Source organism: Gymnoscopelus microlampas (assembly GCF_963454915.1).
Source record: "Gymnoscopelus microlampas genome assembly, chromosome: 9".
NCBI lineage: Eukaryota > Metazoa > Chordata > Actinopteri > Myctophiformes > Myctophidae > Gymnoscopelus > Gymnoscopelus microlampas.
In genome coordinates, this window is record NC_139946.1 from 16,383,551 (window position 1) to 16,408,199 (window position 24,649).

Consider the following 24,649-nt stretch of genomic DNA (forward strand, 5'->3'; position numbering starts at 1 on the left):
TCAGCTTTTATTTTTTTTAAAGCTGTGAGTCAGGATGAAAATTGGGTCATGGGGGTGGGAGGGCTGGGAAGGGATTTGTCAGAAGGAGTGTGGAATTTCAGCACCTTTTGACAAGAAGAAAAAAAAGTGATGACAAAGTCAAGATTCTTACAGCTACCCTCTCAACCCCCTCCAGGAGGTCAACACGTTTGAAACGGTGTAAAAAAAAATCACACCCTGTGTGAAGGAAGCGGTGCCTTTGGGGCGGGGCTTAACTCATTTCAGTTCGTCCCTATTGGTGGTCTGAGTCGACTTACCAAATTTGTACTTGGTAGCATGCTGCAAACTGGAATGATGGCTGTTTAAAGCCCAGCCAATGGGCAGACAGAGGGGGCGGGGCTTAAGTAATTACAGTTCGTCCCTATTGCTGGTTTTAGTCCATGTACAAAATTTGTACTCCGTAGCATGCTGCGAACTTGAGTTATGGCTGTTTGAAGGCCAGCCAATGGGAAGACAGAGGGGGCGGGGCTTCAGCAATTCATGCTGGTCCCTATTGGTGGTCTAAGTCCACATACCAAATGTGGACTTGGTGGCATGCTGCAAACTGGAGTTATAGCTGTTTAAAATCCCGTGCTCATCCCGTGCTCATACGGGCGCTGGGGGTCCCTGGACCCCTCTTTGATAACGTCAGCAAGTCATGCGCCTCGCTATTGGTGGTGTAAGTCCACATACCAAATTTGGACTTGGTGGCAGGCTTCAAACTGGAGTTATAGCTGTTTAAAATCCCGTGCCCTAAACGGGCGGACGGACATAGCATACGCGGGGGGTCCCTGGACCCCGCTTTGATAACTTCAGCAATTCATGCTCGTCCCTATTGGTGGTGTAAGTCCACATACCAAATTTGGACTTGGTGGCAGGCTTCAAACTGGAGTTATAGCTGTTTAAAATCCCGTGCCCTAAACGGGCGGACTGACATAGCATACGCGGGGGGTCCCTGGACCCCGCTTTGATAACTTCAGCAATTCATGCTCGTCCCTATTGGTGGTGTAAGTCCACATACCAAATTTGGACTTGGTGGCAGGCTTCAAACTGGAGTTATAGCTGTTTAAAATCCCGTGCCCTAAACGGGCGGACGGACATAACATACGCGGGGGGTCCCTGGACCCCTCTTTGCTAACTTCAGCAAGTCATGCTCGTCCCTATTGGTGGTCTAAGTCCACATACCATATTTGGACTTGGTGGCATGCTGCAATCTGGAGTTATAGCTGTGTAAAATCCCGTGCTCATCATCCCGTGCTGATACGGACGGACGGACATACGGACAAAGTCAAGCTTAGAGCGGTTGGCACCGCTAAAAAGTACAACATTACAGAATGGGTTTTATATCGTCGCTGTCGAGAGGAAACTTTGTATGTCCAAATCCTTCTTTATTATTATTAAAGATCTCTTTTATAAAATAGTGAAAATAGACGATCTACAAGGTCACAACTCGTCGCATTGCGACGCGTTGTGATACTTGTAAGCTAGCAGGCTATAGCCAAATCCATTCAGGAGTTTTCAAGTGGTACATGTTCCCTTTTTTGCAGTGATAACACAAATCCTAGCGAGCGTTTAGTAGTGAGCACTACACTATTCATTTCATAGCATCCTCATGTTATGAGGCCCAAATAATGCAAGGCCACAGCTCATTGGCCATGATAATCACCTGATATTTCATTACAATCGCCTGTTGGTTACAATGCAATACAATACAAATGTATGAATCCCTGCCCTGGGAGCAATTCCGATTTTTTTTGGGGCCATTCATTAAAACATGAGAAAATCTGTCCACACAGACATAATAAATAATAAACAGCACACAGACTCATTGAGGTGAAAACAATACCGGCCACGCTGTCTCGGCTTGGTCGTATAGTAATCAGAGACACATACGCACAGAGACATACGGTTATGAAAGCTGTTTTGGGACTGAGATTATAATTATATGTAGGAGTTATAATCCCCCATGTCAGACATTTAGGCACATTGAGGCATTCATATGCCAAGAGCTCCACAAAGAGCGCATTTGGCTCTTTGTTCACCAGGCTGGATGGATGGCCTCCGGGATGAGGATCAGGCTGCTTCCAATGGGGAATGCAACTGAAACTGGAAGTATAAGCACATGGGCACTGTCCTGTCCTCTGTGATGTCATAGGCACTTTCCTCTCCTCTGTGATGTCATAGGCCTTCATCCTGACCTGTTTGTTGCCAGTTGTGGACAGTTACAAGTAAGTTGTACAGTTGCAAGTTAAGTACATTCACATGAGTAGCCTGAATCAGTAGTTCTCAAACTTTTTCATGCCAAGGACCCCCAAATTAATATATATTAAGCCCCGCCCAACACTCACCTAGCTCACTTCCTTTATTTTATTTTTTTTAACTTAACTGTGTTGTCACATCACATGTTTTGCAGATGTGAAATTAAAATGGGTGAAAGTATTTGTTGTATAGCGCATGATTTGCAATAAGTAGATCTTGGTAGGCCAAAGGACAGGAGAGCAGAGTTAATTTGTTTTGTGCACCAGCCAGCATGCTGGCTGTTGGAGACCAGGGAATGTTTCAGAAGCAAGACGAGTTTTCCCAAGTTCTTGCAGCCACAAAGGATTAATGTACTTTTATTTCCTTCGGGAAGAATTGGATTACTGGGCTGTTTAGATTATTCTGTGGAAGAGCTACTGTAGTTTGGACCCCTGGTAAGATATGACCTTTTTCTCTTACCCTTTGTGCTGCACAGACATGGAAAAAAACATTAGAATTAACTATTTTCTTTTGGGACATTTTTCTTTTCTTGGTTTCTGGATTCTGGGTTTTTTGGATTAACTTCACAAAGTATTAAAGCATGAACTGCTGACCATTTCTTTTAGGAGATTTATTTAGTTTAACCTGCTGAGAAACTGCTTTTCATTAGATTTTGAAAAGGGCTTTGCATCTGAGGTGAACAGTATTACTGATGTCAATGTTAGTTTTGCACATTAAACCCATTTAGCTTTGTACGCCTGCTCAAATTATAGTTTGTATTCTAATCCCCCCCCCCCCCCATCTTATTGCTATGGCTGTGATAAGTGTTAAAGGACCACTTCATCCATTTTCAACCTATAATCGGTCCTCACTAATGCTTATTATAAGATGCCACCATTTCTGTCTACTCACTCCGTGTCTCATTGGTGGGCTGTGGACAGTTCAGAAACCTGCCTACCAGTGACATCATCGATGGGGATTCCAAGCTAATAGAAACTACAGCCGTTCTCTTCCTGGAAAAGTTAGCATGCTGAATTGCATTAATTATGCATTATGCATTAATTCAAAATGCCCAAACCTGTCCACAGCCCTCCTCTGAGACAGTGTGAGTAGACAAAAATGCTCAATAATGAGCATTGGTGTGGACCAATTATACGAAGATGAGGTCAAAAATGGGTAAAGTGTTCCATTAAGTATCCCTTATAAAGTGTAGAAATACTGAACAGTATGATCGCCTCCTCATTGTCAGATGTTTGTGGCACGCGAACAGGATAAACGTAGACATAAAAGGAAGTACATCAAGGTAAAACAGCACCCCTCCCCCCACCCCCCGAAACTCATTACATGCACTACATGCATTATACCCGTTTTTTACCATGTCCATGATGAAATACTATGATTTACTGTAGACATCCGCTGCTGCGTCCGTAACACAACGTGGCTGTTTTTCACACCCGCAACTAACGACTTTTATTAAGTAGACCTGCTGGCATAACACTTCTGTCATCTGTGGCGTAGAGACGAAGAAAGGTATCCGTATCAGTTTTAAGGAGCCTTGGCTTATACACAGATCAAAGTGTTGGAGAGATTTAAAGGAAGTGCTTTATTCAGATTAGCGGCACTCAAGTCTACAGCTCTTAATCCCATATGAATGCCACCCAGTAAATTGAGATGTGATGTGATTTGATCTGCGGCGCTTTCTTAGGGTGATTATATACACTATTTCATGCTTGAGATTTCTCCCAGAATGCACTGCTAGTTGCTTGTCTGCCTGCGTGTGTGTGTGTGTGTGTGTGTGTGTGTGTGTGTGTGTGTGTGTGTGTGTGTGTGTGTGTGTGTGTGTGTGTGTGTGTGTGTGAGAGAATGTGTTTTGCTTCATTGTGAGAGCTGCTTTCTCCCTTGCACACGCATGCACGCACACACACACACACACACACACACACACAGATTCATTACGACATTGGATTACGAAACACATTAATTCATTGCTCGCTTCTTAGAAGAGCTCGAACAAACAAATAAACAAACTGGGGGGGGGAAATAGACCCTGCAACCGATGCAGGTCTAAACAGGACTGACCTTAAAGTCAAACAAGCCTTCCTCCCCTCGCTGTCCCTGCATGCTCGACCCGGCTGCCACGGCTGAATGTGGTAAGCGCTCGTGTTCGGGTCTTCAATTTATTCGTCCGTTCGGCCTTGTTTACCGTTAAGAGGATGAAAATGAACTGCCAAAAAGCGTCCTATTCATAAGCCTGTTTATACGTGTAACCCCCGGGGGCTGTTTGCATTCATCCACGGAAAACGATGGAAGTGACTCAATCAGCTGAACGGCGGGCAGGGCCCCCCTGCGTCTTCATAAGCGGGTGTGAAGTGCATTTAATCAACCCGCTATCGCGTTCAGGTTAGGAAAGAAAATTGCAGCTCAATTCGGGATGGGTGCAGCGACATGATTGGCCATGTTGTCCCTGTCAGAAAGCTCTTGTACCACTATGAGGGTGCAAATAAATATATTCCTGTAGATGTCACTGAGGCAAATTTTCTTGCACATCAAAGAGGCCCTTTTCCACTACACCAGTGTTGCCAGGTCTGCTTATTATAAGCCACTTTGGGCTTGTTTTTTAATGTTGTTGCTTATTTTGGGCTTGCTTCCTAATGCTGTTTAAACCAGTGGTTCTCAAACATTTATGTCAAGGACCCCCCAAATGAATTATGTATTTGTCTGCAGACGCCCCTCTGAAAATATGTTGTGCTAGGGACCTAAATTAGGGCCCCACGGTCATGAAATTCCTGGAAATATTTTGAAATTAAAAAAAAAAAATCCAGTACTGGAAAAGGTTTGAAATTGATCAAACATCATCAAAGGTCCTGGAATTTATCAAGGGTCCTGGAAAAATATTTGGCTATGCATTGTTTTTGGCTATTGATTTTGTTAAAACAAAACATTTTCATAAACATGAATAATATTACACGAAATATGTAACATAAGTAGTTTTTCGCCGAACGGGCTGTGTGACGGCAGCCTAATGTATGTCTCAAACTTTATTTTTGCTACACTGCCTATCTTTGGGCATTCTACATAGGAGTAAGAGACACATTATTGCGCCGAATGATTGTTATATAGGCCTGGAAATTGGGCTAAATATTCTGGAAAAGTTTTGGAAAAGTTTTGGAAATTCATTGCTAAAAATGTGTGGGGACCCAATATGTATTGTTAAAATGTTTCAAAAATATTCCAAATCTTTTTCAAGATTTCTTTTGAAAATAGTCGATGTACAGTATATACAGTAGGGCTAAAGAGCTCATGTGGCTTAGTGGTAACCCGCACACTCGCCCCCATTTTTTTCACGGACCGCTCTCACCCAGTGGCGGACCACTCGTCCCACTTGGTGAGAACAGACTACAGCCCTTAATATTAAGTTAGGAAGTAAAAAAACTGCAAAAAAACAGAGGCGTCCCGTCTGAAGCGGACTTGTGCGTGTCGCCGTGCCGAATGCCACGCCGTTTGAGTGACGTCCCGACAGGGACAGAATCGTAAATCATCGTAAACCATCGAAGGTGGTCTATACAGGGGACAGGTGGTCATTATTTGGTCGGCAGTCTACTCAAGCTCTCGTCTGCCAGGCCCCACTTCTTCATAGGCGATTTGAAGTAGCCGACCCCTGTACACAGGCGGCTCAACAGCTTGAATAGATCACCTATATTCGAAACCTTTTGGAAAAAGTTGGAGATTTTTAACACAAATCTTCTTATGCGGGTCCATGACACAAAATCTTTTCAGATGGGGGCCTAATATGTAACAAGTTGGGGGTCCTTGACATGAAAATGTGTGAGAACCACTGGATAGAGGTGTGATTCTGCCAGCTTCATAGTTTGTACACACATTGTACAGTGTGTAACTTCATCATGTGACTTTCTTCAGTCAGCTGGAGAAATGTGCTATTATAATCCTGGCCCCTGCTGTTGTCATCTAGCCAAAAAAGGAGCACAATAGTTCAAAAGCAAGGCAAGTTTATTTGTATAGCACATTGACAAGTGCCTTAGCCACATGATCAGGGGTCATCCATCTGTCCATACACAGACAAATGTGTCAAATGTGCAAATACATTTTTTTTTTGAAAACAAGTTTCATTATAGTATTCTTATTATGTTCATGTAATGTGCGATGAAAGCACAGTATTGATAAGACCCAATTATTTAAATCCCAAACACGGAATAGACTTGGACCATACTGCACTGATACCTGTATATACTGTATAGACATTTTAGCCAGTATAAAGTGAATAGACTTGGACCATGCTGCACTGATTCCTGTGTATTCCTGCACTGATTCCTTATATATATATATATATATATATATATATATATATATATATATATATATATATATATATATGTGTGTGTGTGTGTGTGTGTGTGTGTGTGTGTGTGTGTGTGTGTGTGTGTGTGTGTGTGTGTGTGTGTGTGTGTGTGTGTCTGACATGCCATGGGTTTCTATGGGTTTTTTTCAGAATAGGTAGGACACATTTGGTTAATTAATGCAGAAATACTAGGGTCCCCACGGTCATGAAATTCCTGGAAATATTTTGAAATTGGAAAAATCTTTTTCCAGTCCTGGAAAAGACTTGGAATTTATCAAGGGTCCTGGAAAAATATTTGGCTATGCATTGATTTTGTTAATAATTTTTTTCCCCCAAAATATCTCTTATATTACACAAAATACGTTGTGTAATGACATAAAAATATCAGAACGGGCTGCGTGATTGCAGCCTAATGTATACCGGACGTGACAAAAATAACATATCTACAAGCTCGCAACGTCATGCGTAGTTAGTAAATTTTAGCACGAAAATGGAATTGTACCATTCTATATTCTATGGTTTATTTTTGCTACACTGCCTGTCTTTGGGCATTGCACATAGGAGTAAGAGACTCATTATTGCACTGAATGATTGTTATACAGGCCTGGAAATTGGGTTATGATATGCTGGAAAAGTATTGGAAAAGTTTAGAAATTCATTGGTAAAAATGTGTGGGAACCCTGGTTAAAAAAAATGTTAAACCATAGTATTTCTGCATGAATATTAATATTCAGCACATTTTAATAGACTCCATGGCACATTTAGGGGTCCATTAGTATAAAATGTAAGGCTATATGCCACAGACATACAGGATTTAATCTTAGCGGAATAGTTCTCAGCCGTTGGGCGTTGAATGAGCAGAGAGAGAGAGAGCGAGAGAGAGAGAGAGCTAGAGAGAACATCAGATAGAAAGAGGAGGCCTGGTTCCACCCATCACCCAGCCACATCCAACCAGATGGAGCTGATAGAGGTGAAGCTGATGGAGCGAGCTTACACTCTAGACAGGATATTAGAATGGACGTTTCCTTATTTCCCTCTGCCACGGGCATGGCCCTTCTCTGCTCATCTTTTCTGGGAGGACAGAGGGAGAGAGACAGGCAGAGAGAGGAGAGAGAGAGATAAAGATGTGAGCTGGGCTGACAGGCCTCTGGAAGGTCAGGGCTTTACATCTAAGGCTAATTTTGCGTAGTTGCTTACGCGGGCGTGACTGTGGGGGTGTGTTTGTCTTTTTGACAGTTTGCAGGTCACATTAAGGTTCAAGGTTTTATTTGTCGCATACAGTTAATACTTGTACAGTGAAATGCTAGGTTGCATATACTCCCAGCTACTGAGCAACAGATAAGGAAATGAGAAGAAATCAGAATCATAAAATAATGATAAATACAATTATAATAAAAATAGCCAAGAGATAATCCGTAGATAATAATAATAACAGTAAAAAATAATAACTAGAAAAAGTGCTCCTCGGAGCACAGGTCTCCGCCAGGTCAGGTACGTTATTGTGGCCTCCTGGTGGCGCTATAATAGGCCAATGTGAAAAGGGTGCCATTTATTCTTAGGTCGCTCAAGGCAATCGGACACTGCATTCATGATTTGAGGCATTTTGTTCCAAAAATGTGTTTTGCTAAATTAGACCTGCTGGTGGCGCTATAAGAGGCCAATGTGAAAAAGGGTGGCATTTCTTCCTTGGCCTAGTGGGAATGTGTTTGTGAAATTTCACGGAAATCGCAAGCTGCGTTCATGATTTGAGGCATTTTGTTTAAAACGGACCAATCCTGCACATTTTGGAAGCCAACCTTAGCCAATGAGGATGGAATATGGGAAATCGGACAGATCCGTGTTGATCACATGACTAAAGAAATACTGTGTAACGATTTGCATGACGTTTGGATAAAATCTGTACGAGTAATATAAAACAATGGGTTTTGCACAAATCGGCCTCCAGGTGGCGCTATAACAGGCCCATGTGAAAAAAATTGAGGCAGAGGATCTGAATTGGCATCCAGGGAGTGGGTGTGCACAGTTTTGCAGCGACCGGGCCAACGTTGCCGGAGATAAGCTGCTAACACACGGACAGGACACACACACACACGGACGGACGGAGGGTAAAACATACTCTCTCGCCATGCCTTTCGGCCTGGCGGAGGCAATTATAGTTGATATAGCGTTACCATCATTTTAACCACTTTATATATCTCTCAGGTCATCCCTGTAAATAACCTTTTCATCCACGGCACCCCTGAATAACATTGTTACTTTATAGCACCTTACATTTATTATGTCAAATTACGCTACGCAAATATGTAAATCTTTGAAATCTCAAGCATGAATCTTCAAGATACAGCGTGTCACAGTGAAAACTTGAGAGAATAATTCCTTTTGGACAGATTGACCTTATACTTGACGTTTAACTACTTGAACCCCAGCATCCCTATTCTGGGGGGAACATTAGCCAAACATAACCGATCTACAAGCTCACAACGTGGCGCAAGGTCCGTTTTACTAATTCAATCTAAAGGGTCTAAGTGGTTAAACTGAAGTGATATTGATGAATTCCAAATATTAGTATCCTGATGTGGCACCCCTGGACTTTTGTCACAGCACCTTAGGGTGCCACCGTCTGCCACGGGGCACCCACCCACGAGAAACCCTGCCCTGGAAGGTAGTTAGTTATTGCTCCACACTCCCCAGGAAGCAGGGATGTAGGGGCGGGCTTTTTAAGTCCTCCAATTATAGGGCTCCCCAAAAAAAATGTATTAAAAAAAATACAACAATAACAAACTTACATGCTTTTCAAACAAGCAAACAGTCTAGGCGAATACACTGACGCTGACAGACTGAGTTAAAGGGCAGAGCTTCTCAGCATTGTGCCCATGACTTCACTCTCCTGTGCCTGAGACAAAACTGACTCATATAATCTACCTGCATGGCCTCTACCTAGTGGCCTCAACCATCTGTCTTAAAGGACAGGTTACTTCAACACATTCACCTACAGTATAGTACTAGTGAAATCAACAAAGAAAACATTTCCCAAACTTTACAGAAATCATTATCATCCAAAAGGTAAGTATTAATCATGTTTTGGCAACACAACTATTTTCCTCTAGAAGATATAGTACACAGAAAAATACCACACTCCCCTTTCATATGGTATGCCCCAATTACCATACCCCTCTATATAAGGAGCACTGTGGTCATGTGGTACTCTTTTCTGATCCTCAAACCAGGAAGAGGACATGGCAAGTATGTGTGTTTGTTTGGTGATGAAGATGAGCTTTAAACTGTGGCGATTAATAAAGTGGTTACTGTATGTTTGAAACAAACAATTGTATCTGTGTTTGTTGTTTGTAAAAATGAAATGAATATGAAATGAATATTGATAAGAAAATGTAATGGAGATCTGTTACAAAGGCCATGGTGAATATATTGCAATAGTAACATATGGGAATAGTGAATATGCTGCAGCATGAAATAAGTAGTATGATAAGAATGCATATGTTAAACAAAAAATAATTAAATCATGAGAAATATAATGGAACCTGTGAGGCTATAATGGTAAAGTGGGAAAGGCAGTGTCTGTCTTTACCACATGGTACTTTAAGTATATTTTGATGCCAATACTTTTGTACTTGTACTCAAATATTTTTTGAACACCAGACTTGTACTTGTAATAGAGTATCTCTGAACTGGTGTATTGGTACTTTTACTCAAGTAAAGAATTTGAGTACTTTTTACACCACTGGGCCTAGTAAATCACTTTACACATTCACCAGGATTCTGGATGGCTTGGTTCCAGGCTTAACACAATTTATAAAAAATATTTTTAATTAAAATGAATGGGTTTGACGCCACAACATTGGCACCACTGCTATGCCCTTTAAGTGTATACAGGGTATTTGCACATTTATAAAGTTACAATTTATTGACTTTAATACTAAATTGGGCAAATGGTCAAATATTATTTAAGAAAGAGGCAAACATTGGGATATTGGCCGATCTACAAGCTCATGTATACGTATACTAGGCTGTACTGTATGTTACAGGATACAGTATACATATATTTGGCTGTATGTTGTGACAGGATACAGTATACAGTACGTTTACTAGGCTGTATGTTGTGACAGGATACAGTATACGTATACTAGGCTGTGTATGTTATGACAGGATACAGTATACGTTTACTAGGCTGTATGTTGTGACGGGACACAATACGTATATGTGTCTCTCGGTTACTTGAATGAATCTTTCTTTCTTTCTTTCAGATACTCAAGGCTGGCAGAGGTGTTGCAGGGGGGACACCCCTCTCTTCATTGTAAGCCTGGACTATGCATTAAGACAGCAGTGGAGGAGGGGAGCAAGAACTGGGCTTCACTACTACAACTAGGAGGTCTAGATGGCTCCCTGATGTAGTTTATTTTTATTTTTATAAACACACACAAACACACCACACACACACACACACACACACACACACACACACTGTACATATGACGATGCAGATGACATCTGCATCGTCAATGCCCAGAATGAGGTTCTCACCTACATTGTAACACCCTCCCAGACCATCCACCTTTAATAAAGTACTAGAGAATGAGATCTGGAGATCTCTCTCTATCCATGGGTTTGTCTGCATGGGGGATTCCTCCGAAGACTTTGTCCGCACGGTCGAACGGCCGAAGACCTCGTCCTTCTTGGGGTTTCCCCTGAAGACGGATGATGAAGACGGCTCACAGTAGGAACTCTCAAAGTAGAAAACTTTAGGACTGTCACGATTTTGACATTTTACTTGGCGATTAATTGTCGCTCAAATAACTGTGATTAACAATTTAAATGCGTATCTGTCGTGCTCTGTCGTACACTGAACTTTGTAACATTATCAATAAAAAAATGTCTGGCTTTTTAGGCTTCGTAAACAAAAGGTCCACAGGGCAGATATGACAAATAACTTGCATAATTCATAATAACTTTATACTTTAAAAAAAAAACATGAATAGTGGAAATAGCAGTCTGCTATTTCCAATTCACATTTTTTTTTATGTTTGAAAACATGTTAACATTTTTCAACATGGAAATAATTATGACGATTATCTGAAAAAGTATTGCGATTATCTCAAATACTTGCGATTAGGCGATCATGTAATAATCGTGACATACCTAATTTTTCCTTTTTGTTGGATGCTGCTGCTGCAGTTTGTGTTGTATGCTGTTCGTGTCATGTGCTGATGTGGTTCAAGATGTAGCTCTGTTGGGGCCCGGTGTGGCAGTGAAACATGTTCAGTGACTGCTTTTTTGTGGCTCTGGAATTGAAGGCTGATGTGAATCTAGACTATGTTGGCTGTGTTGTGGCTCTTATTGGAAGTGTGTGTGTGTGTGTGTGTGTGTGTGTGTGTGTGTGTGTGTGTGTGTGTGTGAGTGACAGAGAATTTGCATTAAATACTTTTTAGACATAGGCCTCAGTAAATCCGGGCCTGGACCTGGTCATTTGAAAGGTCACTTTTTGGTAGGTACCAAAAGGTCAAGGGGACTATATAATTCCGGGCCTGGACTTGGTTATTTGACCTTTCACACTAGTCACTGCAGCTACATTCATCAAGACATCAAGACAATCTGCTTTTTCATTTAAAAGTGTAATAGACCAATTCTTTGTTTACAAACATTGAGACTGGACGCACAGGTGACTGTTTCATGTAATCAATTCCCAACAGATCCCCAAACCTGCTGTTTTGGGGTGCGCTGGTTTCACTTCATTCAACCTCCTCTTGTGTGTTGCCTAGTGGGGTGCGCCCTAGCGAGACATATAGTATATACTTCATCGTTCACCGGTATTGCGCACCGAGAACACCTGACATACAAGCTCACAACTGCGTCGCAGATGCGACCACTGTGAGCTTGGAGGTCTGCTATTCTCGGCCGTTCTCTGCGTGCGACACCTTTGCGGGACGGAGCATAAATTAGGCTCAGCTGCACGAGCCAAGCAGGTTCTGGTGCCATGATCATAGAGCGCTCCCTCCGTTCTTATGACAGCCACTGGAGGTGGGGTTTGGGGGACAACTGCTTTGAATTGTTATTATTGTTTACACACAACAAAAAACAAGGATTATACATTTCAAGAGCAAATTTCAAATCCACTTTGTTTTGAACAGTGGAAGGTTATTGACTCGAATCCAACGCTTATTTCCTTTTTTTACGGGTATGATGCAGCTCAAGTGGGACAAACACACCCACCACCACCGCCTGTCATCGGCTTGGCCTTGGACTTTTGCTTTCCTCATAGACGTACCAGTACCTGTGGATTATGTCAGTAAATAACCTTTGAGGACTATATGTTTGAGCTTGACACTTGCCAATACTCTGCACCTCAATCTTCATGTATATGCACTGATACTGTTCTTGCACTAATGTAGGACAGTATATATAGACAATATTTTGGACCAATAAAAAAGATATAGACCAAATTTCCCACCCCACGTCAGCGGCTTTCAGACTAGTGAACACCTCCCCAATACAGTATAGTGCACAAGGTGCAGTACAGTATAAAATGAAAAAGGTTCTGGTGTAAGCAGCTAATATCCTATTGCCTCAGCAAAATGAACAATCCTTCATTAATGAGATCATTACATTTGCTAAAGTGTATTAAATGGTACGGCAGACCTGTGCTCCTCGGAGCACAGGTCTCCGGCAGGTCAGGTAGGTTATTGTGGTTTGTGGGCCAGCAATGTTGGGAATTCGCCAATCAGGCTGTAATGTGAAAAATCGGACGGATCGGACGGATCCATCCGATTTTGATTCCGTCTTGATCACTTGACTAAAGAGATAATGTGTACCGACTTGCGTGATGTTTGGACAACATTTCTGTAGGAGTTATATAAAAAAATAGTTGTGCAAAAATCGGCCTCCTGGTGTCGCTATAATAGGGCAATGTTGAAAGGGTGGCATTTGTTCCTCAACGTAGTGTGAATGTGCGTGCAAAGTTTCACCGCAATCGGACGCTGCGTGCATCATTTGCGGCATTTTGTTCAAAACAGGCCACTCCTGCAAACTTCATATGACAAACAAACAATATTAAAGGACAAAGTTGTCCTTTAATATTAACTTGAATTAATACATGCATTTCTTTTTGGAAAATATAGACTGTGTTATGTTTGATATTTATGTTTGATAATATCACAATTTTTCTTTTTTTTTTAAATGGAATCCGTAGTTGGGGTCCCATATCCCGTGACTGATGGACAGTGGTTGGAAATGTGGGACTAGTATAATAATATGTAATAACAGCACTAACAGCAGCTAAGGTAATGGCAACAGTAGTAGCAGCTTTTTCACTGAAACATCAAAATATGATGGAGTACGACTCAGAGATAGGACAGAGCAATCAGTACAAATCTAGACAGAACAAATAGCGACGCTTCTCTCATATCGTTTTCATTGGTTTTGTGAATCCTGCACGCTCTGCTAAGAGCCTCATCCACACTAAACTACCAGACTGGAGCTGTCCAAATGGGAGCAAATGTGGATGGATGAGTTTAAATCTACAATACCTCCAAAGCACACACACACACACACACACACACATTGTCATCCTTATCACCATCGATCTTGATTTGAGGCAGCGTTTGACTGTCTTTCATTTCACACACACACACACACACACACACACACACACACACACACACACACACACACACACACACACACACACACACACACACACACACACACACACACACACACACACACACACACACACACACACACACACACACACACACAACAGTCGCTAGGCCCTGAAGCGATGCTGCGGTCCCTCTGGGAGGGGGGACAGGGAGAGAGAGAGACAGAAAGAACCGGGGCAAGATGAACAGAGATAGAAAGAATGGAAGACAGACAGAGAGACGGATAGAGAGAGAGAATGGGGGAGAGAGACAGAGAGAGAGACGCCTCTGCAGTGAGCACCCAGTGCGGTCATATACAGATTTATTATTTGTGCAGTCGGCGAGGACATTTCACAGCTGTGTTTGCCTTGGCCCCCAGCGAGAGTATTAGGTGGCAGGGCCGAGGGTTGCAGATGTGATTACCCATTCACACATCCACCACCTCCTTGTCACACCCCCCCCCCACCCCAACCCAGCCCTTACCCTTCTAAAATCCCCCCTTTTAATACCTCCTCTGACACCATTAATCAAACACCCCCCAAAAAAACTCCCAGCATGCCTTTCCCCCCAGGATCGTTGTAATTCACGGCGCTCGACTCAAACGTCCACCTTATTGGAGTGGCTGTTTTTTCCCCTAACTACGCGTCATGACAGCTCCCCAATTAGGTCGTCTTGTGGGTGAAGTCAGTGCGGCGTGACTCTGGGAACACGTCCAACAGTGATTTTTTTTTTGTGGGGTCGGTAGGGGTAGGGGGGGATGGGGGAGGTGTTGGATGGAAAGACTGACAGGGTTTGGCATTTATTTACGACCCAGTTGGCATCAGATAGAGTGTCTTTGTGCACGCTGCTCGGCCGGGTCCATATGCTCTGAACACAGTATAGGAACCATACAGTGCCAGCTCCGGCACACAAACTGCCTTGGCTCACATAGCCGGTGCCTGAGGGAGGATCTGGGAACGGCTTGGAAGTGGCCGTGTGAAGGGGAGAGTGTTCGGAGGCGAGTCGGGGGGGCTATAGGGGAGGAACGTACTGTAGGCTGATATCCTTTTAAAATCTGAGCTTTATGAATGATTTCCCCACAGTAGGGGTTTTGTGGGGTTTCATTTTTATGACACATGTGCACACGGGCACACACACACGCACGCACACACGCACGCACGCGCGCGCGCACACACACACACACACACACACACACACACACACACACACACACACACACACACACACACACACACACACACCCTTTCTTTAATCGTTTGTTTCACAGGCTTTTTGAGATGATAGTTCCCTGTTGCAGTTTTGTGATGGTTTCTGATTTTGGATATCAAAACGTTTAATGCTGGTACAGCATTAAAGCCTCCTTTTAATATGTTATCTCCTTCATGCTAATCCTCCTCCTCCTCCTCTTCTTCAAGATCTATTCCAGTCTCTCTCTCCTACCGTACATTTGAAGTTCCCTTTCCCAACTGCCCCATTATCAATACACATGTGACAGTTGCTCTGTCTCTCAAATTCTTTAAAATGACAATGATAAAAAGAATAGTATGCCATATCTGTACATTAATATCCTATGCCTGTGTTTTGCTCACATTGTAAAACCTCACACGGTAGTTTTGGAGGAAGCACTAACTGATTGAACTGAGGGACTAACCAGAGATGGGTGAATGCGCTAAGCACTAAGCATTTTCTTATTCGAAAATGTATTGGATAATTGCCAAGCCACATACATTGCATGTTTATAGGGTTGTGTGTGCGTGCATGCGTGCTTTGATGCGTGTGTGTGTCAGAGAGAGAGAGAGGTTAAGAGGACCAGGTGCAAGCACATGCCCCAGATAGAAATGTGCATGTCACTGCAATGCAGCAGGCTGCCATAATTCCGCACTGTTTATACTTGACATGTTCCGTTTCACTTAGAAAACATGAGACCCCTCTCTCCCCTCTGACAATATATGGTCACGGGTCTTTAAGTACAACTCGACATTGAGTGGGCTATTATTGAAATGATTGGGTCCTAGACCTCAGACATTCAAGCGGATGTAATCTCATGTATTTTTAAAACACTGGGAAAGAGGTTCATTACTTAGGAGTATAAGAACCTAGCACATAGCATGTCCATGCACCTTAAGCGTCAGGAAGGACTAATGGACAAAATGTCTTGGTACTGCTGCTGGTGCTATCTTGATTCTTTAGTCTTTCCCCAGACCTTGTCATCGTATATGAATATGATATGAGGAAATGCAAAAAATAAAGAAACCTCGATCACATAACTGATATTCTCAAATGCAGGAAACAAACGTGGGCGTAGTTTCCTGCAAACGTAGGTAATACACTAAGGACCTCCAGTTTGTTAGGTCCAGCATTAGGTTCAGTTTAGTCTCGCATGACCAGACTGTTGCCTCCCACAATTTTCAAATGTTTCCGATCATAAAGTCTGGGACTCGGAAGCTCTGATCATGATTAAAATATAAACCGGATGTGAAGCCTCCTCCCCACTTCCGTTTCGTCTTTACAGTCGCATCATCTAAGTATATATATCTTGCTGCTTAGCAGAAATGGAAATCAAATAATAAAATGTGAAGATATTTTTAAATATATTTTCGTGGATGGAAGTGCCAGTTTCCTCTCTCGGATTTCGGGAGGTGTAGTTCCAGACTATACAATGTATATAGCATTCGGAGATTGTGGAATAGTTGTCTGGCTACGCGAGACTAGGTCCAGTTCATACCATTAATGTTTTTTTAATCTCGGGGACCCCAATCTAACTCTGACAGTGGACAGTTTGTACACTCTTACAAGACCCTTAAGGATCAATTTTGTTAACTAAAGTATAAATGATTTAGCTGGGGACCCCCTGGAACTCGCTCAACGACCCCCTTAGAAGTCCCGGGACCCCACACTGAGAACCAGTGCTATAGAAAACTCCTGAACTGAATAGATGGAAGTGATCTTGACGTAGTGTAGAGTACAGCAGCCTCTACGTATTTGAACTTCCATTAAACTATTTCTGCTCATACAGTATAATATGATCTCACATTGTTTAGAATGTACTGTATGTATATACAGTATAAACTCCCCCGCAACTGTCTTACAGTCTCTTGTTATATATTGTGTGTTTGGACACCGCAGCCTCCATTTGCACACTGTAGTCTGTGCTATATCCGACAGATCGTAATCCCCCATACAGTATATTAGCCAAGGCTCGCTTCATCCTGCATTGCTTTAACGTCAGATTTACACTTTTAAGTCAAACCCTTTGTGAGATACGACCAGTGCACAAGTCACAGCTGCCGTAAAGTACAGGAACTGAAAAATGCGGCGCCCCTTGCAAACTGTACCGTTGATTTGATTTGTGCCCTTTAAGTGCAACACACATCTGGTTGGTTTCCCCGCTGTGGGTGGGGGGGCCACAGCATCCTCCTTTCAGGGGTCTTTTTTTTTAGGGAAGATGAAAGAGACACAGAGAAGGAAGGAGAGAGACAGTAACCATACGCAAGAGAGAGAAATCTGAGAAATACATTTGAGTAAGAGAAATTAACGATGAAAGAGAGACAGAACCAGGAGGGGGGGAACCCCACACCTGCTCCGAACGAAGGGCCCACGTTAGCAGGCCGACCTCTCAGAGCCTCCTGCTTTTCTCTCCCGCAGATCGCGACATATGTTTCAGGATGTCGCGCGCCTCGTTACGGTTCACATGTTTTATTCACGCTCGGCTGCTCGTTAACTATGTAAATCATGTGTCAGTTCACATGCGCGGACACAGCGGAGCACATATGGATGCACTTTTTACATGCTAATGAGGTCACGTCAGAATGTACGGGGCTGAGAGCTGCAACAACAGGAACTCTGCTGCTACAGGGGAGGTGTCAATTGGCCGTAGTTTTAATTAGGGCCTCACAGTCTTAGAAAACTGTAACGTGGGGTTCACTCATTTGCATTCTCAAGTTTCCTACAAAAAATACCCAAATTGACCACTTAGTCCCTATTAAATGCATGTTGAAAATAGCTGATCTACAACCTTACAACACACGTTGTAAGCGTGCACATCTCCTGTGTTTTTTAAAATGTCTGCCTACTGTATTATGACATGCCCAAAACAAGGAGGCCAGGGTTTGTCTGGAGCCCACAGAAGAGGTTATGGCATGGCGACATGTAAGCTCGGAAAGCACATGCCGTGCCCCGCAGGCTAGCTCATGTGTTATGGAATATATGTACGCATGCATGCATGCATGCACACATGGTCTCGCATATGGAATGCCCATCCATAGGGCATGTGGGCGCGCGGACACACAACTTGCTTATGCATGGATAACGTCAGCGAGGATGCACAGGCATGCATAAGCACACACTATTGTACACGGATAGATTGGGGTCAGCAGTCAGATAAAGCTCTTTGTTCTGCGGAACTGGTTTCTAAAGCAGAGGCATGGATCTTCCAACCTCTCCTGCAGCAAATCCAACCCTGATTACTACTACACAAGTACAGTGATTAATTCATTGATTGGTTAATAATATCAAGTTCCTGGGGGTTCATCTGGCAGATGGACCTGACCTCCACCACCAACACCACGGCCATCATTAAGAAGGCCCAGCAGAGGCTACACCCTCTCCAGAGGCTCAAAAAGGCTACTCCTCCTTCCTACTCCTCTCCTCACCACCTTAATAGGGGCACCATTGAGTCCATCCTAACCCACAGTTTGACCGCAGGGCACAAGAGAAACATCAGCTGAACCGGGTGGTGAAGACATCTGGGAGATTATTGGTGCCTCTGTTCCCTCCTTGTTGGAGGTCTACACAGAGCGCTGTGCCCGAAGAGCCACCAGCATCATAAGGGACTTCTCTGGGAAGAGGTACAGGAACATTTAAGGCCAGAACGAGCAGGATGCGAAACAGCTTCTTCCCGAGTGCAGTGAGGACTGTCAATGAACTGCGCCCCCTGCCAATGCCGATTCTGATGATGACTGCTACTACTATTGCTGTGCATTGGATTCACATACTATATCCAAACAATCAGTTTGCAATTTAACTGGCCTGTTTAAACCTTGGTTGTTGCAAGAAATGTAGCTTTTTCTTAAATGTAATCTAAGAAAAAGTGTTTTATGAACCCTGCAAGGGCAGCCTGAAACATCCTTGATTTGGTTATTACTTTTAGTTGCATTCCATCTTGTCAGAAGTTGTTGACTACTGTTTGACACTGGCCTTGGGTTGGGGGTTGGGGAGGGTGCATATTTCCCACTCCAAGCTGAACCGAGGTTACAGCCATGCAAAGCTTCTCTGACTGTCAGACACAACAAAAGGGAATCTGTACCAAGAGTGTTAGACGCTGAAGTAATTTTGATTTGGACAATATATTCTGTGAGACAGTTTAAAAATGTGTCTATACAGCAATTTTGTCCATCTTTTTACATTTGTTTAGAGGTAAAAGTGTTGTTCATCAACCCTCTCAGACGGTGAAATTGGAACAACGAGGTGTCCCTTGTCTGTCAGCGGCACATAGACTCACTCAAGCCATTCGATGGCAGACAAATAGCAGATCCAAAATAGCAAACAACTGTCCCATGATGCCAACAAACTGAACAAGCTGGGTGAGGGAGGCTCGCTCTGTAGTTGGAGTGTAACTGGACAATCTGGAGGTGGTTGCAAAAGGGGATGAGGAGGAGAATGATGGACACTATCCTGGTACACAGTGTTGCAATATCTGCCCATTATAAGCGACTTTAGGCACAGATTTTTTGTAAAGTTGCTTGTAAAAATTGGTGGTTGTGTTTTTGTTGGGCTTGTTTTTAAAGTGTAGTCATTTGGGCTTGCCTCCAATTTGTATTATTATTGTTTAAACCAGTTCTTAAACATTTGCATGTCAAGGACCCCCAGGGATGGTAGGGTTCAAGTGTAAATAAAACTAGAAAAAGTGCTCCTCGGAGCACAACTCTCCGCCAGAAGACTTGTGTTGGTTCGAAGGTCGCGAAGGTCGCTATCCCTCTTGTATATGTAAGTGTCCTATCCATCCTGTCTGGGTAAGTGTCCTCTTCCGTTCATTCTGTGTAAGTGTCCTATCCCTCCTGTCCTATCCGTCCTGTCTATGTAAGTGTCATATCCCTCCTGTCTATATAAGTGTCCTATCTGTCCTATCTGTCCAATAAGACAGATAGGAACAATTGGACCGCGACTACTTGACTACTTCCGGTTCGAAGGTCTGGGAGTGAGCTAGTGGCCGGATTTTCGGTATTGGAATCTGGCTTATCACAGTGACACATGTATTTATAGGTCGCTATCCCTCTTGTATATGTAAGTGTCCTATCCAACCTGTCTGGGTAAGTGTCCTCTTCCGTTCTGTCTGTGTGAGTGTCCTATCCCTCCTGTCTGTATAAGTGTCCTATGTCATATCCCTCCTGTCTATATAAATGTCCTATCTGTCCTATCTGCCAATTATATATCAGCCATGCAGCCATTTCATGGTTCCCGTCTTACCTCACTCTGACAGTGGCGGAGACACTGTCAGAGTGATGCCATGTATATATAGGCCCGGTGGCGTCACTAGCCAATCAGATCACAGTATTTCACGTGTCACGTGAGGCTTGACCAATCGGTGTGTCATGTTTAGAAAGTGAAAACGCAGTGATAACAATACTCTCCGCCTGTCCTATCCGTCCTGTCTATGTAAGTGTCATATCCCTCCTGTCTATATAAGTGTCCTATCTGTCCTATCTGTCCAATAAGACAGATAGGAACAATTGGACCGCGACTACTTGACTACTTCCGGTTCGAAGGTCTGGGAGTGAGCTAGTGGCCGGATTTTCGGTATTGGAATCTGGCTTATCACAGTGACACATGTATTTATAGGTCGCTATCCCTCTTGTATATGTAAGTGTCCTATCCAACCTGTCTGGGTAAGTGTCCTCTTCCGTTCTGTCTGTGTGAGTGTCCTATCCCTCCTGTCTGTATAAGTGTCCTATGTCATATCCCTCCTGTCTATATAAATGTCCTATCTGTCCTATCTGCCAATTATATATCAGCCATGCGGCCATTTCATGGTTCCCGTCTTACCTCACTCTGACAGTGGCGGAGACACTGTCAGAGTGATGCCATGTATATATAGGCCCGGTGGCGTCACTAGCCAATCAGATCACAGTATTTCACGTGTCACGTGAGGCTTGACCAATCGGTGTGTCATGTTTAGAAAGTGAAAACGCAGTGATAACAATACTCTCCTGGCGGAGAGTAATAAAAAGTTCCTATCATTTTTGGAAACCCCCCTGTAGTAACTCTGAGGACCCCTGGGGTCCCGGACCCCCTGTTGAAGACCCCTGCTCTAAGTTATACAAGCCTTTGAGGCTATCCATTGATGAAACAGAAAAGTCCTATCTGATTGTATTAAACAATGATAAACTTGCCAACATTTGCGCAACGTCCTGCATATGAATGAACAATTTGAAATATAACACTGTACACAACTTGTAAATGTACCGAGTTACTTTCTACCACTGACATCACCACAGCATCGCCATGATGTACTGTCAGTATTGTCTGGTCCTCCACAGAGACAAGAGCACACTCTGGGGAAAACAATTACCTACAACAACCACGTCATGGACTCCACAATGTGACAGCAATTGCAATGACAGCAAACGATGTGCTGAGACTGGAATATTTACAAGCTATCCAATCACACACAAATGCACCTATAACAGTTCACTTACAGTACAAGCTACGTGTAAACATATCTACTATGTTTTTTAATCATAGTTTATTTAGTAATAAACAGATGCTCTCACTAGTAGCCGATTTTGAATGTTTCAAGGCAATTTGTACCCAACACATTTGTAGCTTCAATACAGAAAATGAAATAACAAAACATTACAACATGTACACACACTCAAAAAAAAAAACGCTTGTTTCTTATTTGCACAAATAGACATTAACATGCCAGGCAAAAGATGTGTTATTAAAATGTTTAATATTTAAATATTTCAAATATTTCCCATTTCTTTCCCAATTTAAAAAAAAGAACATATCTACAAGCTTGCAACGCGTTGCAGCGTATACTGTTGATATGGGGACCACCTGTGTGTGTGTGTGTGTGTGTGTGTGTGTGTGTGATAATGTGGCCTAGTTGCTTGTTTTGGGCTTGTTTTCATAGACCTACTGTATGTGTACTTGTTTGTTTTTCTCCCAGAATTTGGTAACACTGGTGACGAGGTGCAGCTAGCTAGCGTGTCAGTCAAACAGCAGGTCCTCGTCTATCCCCTCCGTTAGCATGTTAGGGGGCTCGGCAATGGGACCCAGTGCGGCCAGGCGAGCAGCGACCTCTGACTCTGTCCTCTCTCTCAGCTGCTTCTTCTTCTCCTGGACCTTCTTCAGCCTGTAGAACTCCTCTCGTTCCCTCTCGTCCAGCTCTGCGACGATGTAGGTGAGGGTGCGCTCGATGCGAGGCAGGAGCACATACTCGATGGCGTTCACGCGACGATTGGTAGTCTTTATGGCTTCATCCAGAGTGATGAACGACGCCTGTAAGGAGGCCAACTCCACAAGCAGCCCAACGGCGTTGGCATAGCTTCTTTTCGATCTAGAGATCTGCTCTCCTCCTCTAGCCAGACCGGTTAGCTGATAGCTGTCCCCGCCGTCCTGGTAGCGCTCAAACACGGGTAAGGTGACACCTGCCACGTTGTCCTTCCTGGCTCTGACTTTCACCTGGGCCTTATTCACATTCTGGAGTACAGTGGCGCTGAAGTCCCCTGCGGCGTATTTGGCTTCGGCTAAAGAGAAGGCGGCTTCGCCCATCACCTCTCCCATCTTGGTCTTGGTTTCAATCATTTTGCGTAGGACGGTGCGAAAGCGCATGGAGAGGGCATCTGCTTTCTTCTTGAGCAGTCTATGACCAGTCTGGGCCCCTTTCAGTCTGGCTTTCATGGTGGTCTGGGCCATTCTGGACGGGAATATATCAATCCTGTCTTTTCCTGACATTTTGTCCTTCGGTTCAAAGACGGCTGGACGGTGTACCTATTTCACCAGCTGGTGCCCCTGTAAGTAATTAGATTAGATTAGAATGATTGATTGTACCGAAGTGATGATGGTTGAAACTCTTGCCTAAATATGGAGATCCGACCCTAAGTCTCACAAGTTAGTGCATCATCAATATGATGTCGTAGTACTGACTGGACTCCCAAGTACACTGATATAGGTTGTGCTGAGGTTATGGCACTAAGTTCTCTGACAACAGGTACTGACATCATAGTACATAGTAACCGTTGACAGCGGGTGCCGCATGGCTTTGCTGATTGGTTGGATGCCTGTCACGTCACTCTCGCCAAGCCGATTGGTTGAAACCCATACAGATAAATGGAGATTCCCACTCAAACAAGAGTTGGTGCATCATCATGACATCATACTCACATCATAGGCTGACCTCTAAGCACTCATAACAGGTACTGCACCAAGTGCTGTGATGACAGGTACTGATTGCATAGTACATACAGTGGTACCCTTGCCTTGACAACGGGTAGGCCTACTGCATAGCTTCGCTGATGGGTATTGATTGGTTGATTAAAGTTTGTATTGACATAAATGCATGTACATGCAACATATATATTTGTACATATCTGTCAAAAGGATAAACCACTAAAGGGCTCGGAGTGTGTGTGTGTGTGTGTGTGTGTGTGTGTGTGTTTTATAATATATTTATAAATATTTATTTATAAGTGTATTTATGTATACTGTATTTCGTATTCTGGCGATCCATAATATCCTTTGCTTGATTTATCTTTACTGCCAGGTAAGGAGATCCACCTCTGTCTGGGTGATTTAGGATCATAAGTCTTCTGTGGGCATCTCTTATCATATCCCTGTTGGCTGTGGGACTGATGCCTAAAACCAGTGCAGCCTCTCTTGTGGTCATGTTGGCTTCGAATCCACCATTATAGTATCCTCCTCCAAAAGTCTTGGACCAGTTGGTGAGGGCTTGTTTCATCTGGGGTTCCATGTGTTTCACAGCCCGCATCACATAGCGGCCTGCAAATCCTGCTGCCACCAGTGCCAGTCCCACAGCCGCCACTGAACCGGCCATGTTTATGTCACGTCTTTACCCCCGTCTCTGTTCTAACCTCACCTTTAGACCCCTTTGTCAGCTATCAACTGTCACAAGTTCAACCTACTTCTCATCGTTATCACTCGTGTCAAAAAAGACAATGTGAATAACAGCGCTGTGTCGTAAAGGCTATATATACATAATGAGTGCCAATCAATCAGTGCTGATTGGTTGAAACACACCTTTTGTGTGTTTGCATGGGCAAAAGTGTCATACTTGACTACCATCATAGGCTAGCTCTGCATTTACTCTGAAAGTGACTCTGAAATAACTCTGAAATTGGCTAATGGAAGGGCCGACGGGCGT

The 24,649-nt window shown here is 43.4% G+C and overlaps 2 protein-coding genes across 2 annotated transcripts; both read right to left on the reverse strand.

The window, feature by feature from the left end:
* Positions 1-22,476: 22,476 nt before the first annotated feature.
* LOC311051417 (V-type proton ATPase subunit D-like) lies at positions 22,477-23,223 on the reverse strand (the record flags this gene model as incomplete). The annotated part of the gene is made up of 1 exon (XM_084065983.1): positions 22,477-23,223. One exon carries the CDS (start codon positions 23,221-23,223, stop codon positions 22,477-22,479), a length of 747 nt encoding a protein of 248 aa, XP_083922109.1.
* A 724-nt stretch (positions 23,224-23,947) lies between these two features.
* Positions 23,948-24,322, reverse strand: LOC311051418 (mitochondrial import inner membrane translocase subunit TIM14-like; the record flags this gene model as incomplete). The annotated part of the gene is made up of 1 exon (XM_084065984.1): positions 23,948-24,322. The coding sequence occupies one exon, from the start codon at positions 24,320-24,322 to the stop codon at positions 23,948-23,950; it is 375 nt and encodes a 124-aa protein (XP_083922110.1).
* Positions 24,323-24,649: the final 327 nt, after the last annotated feature.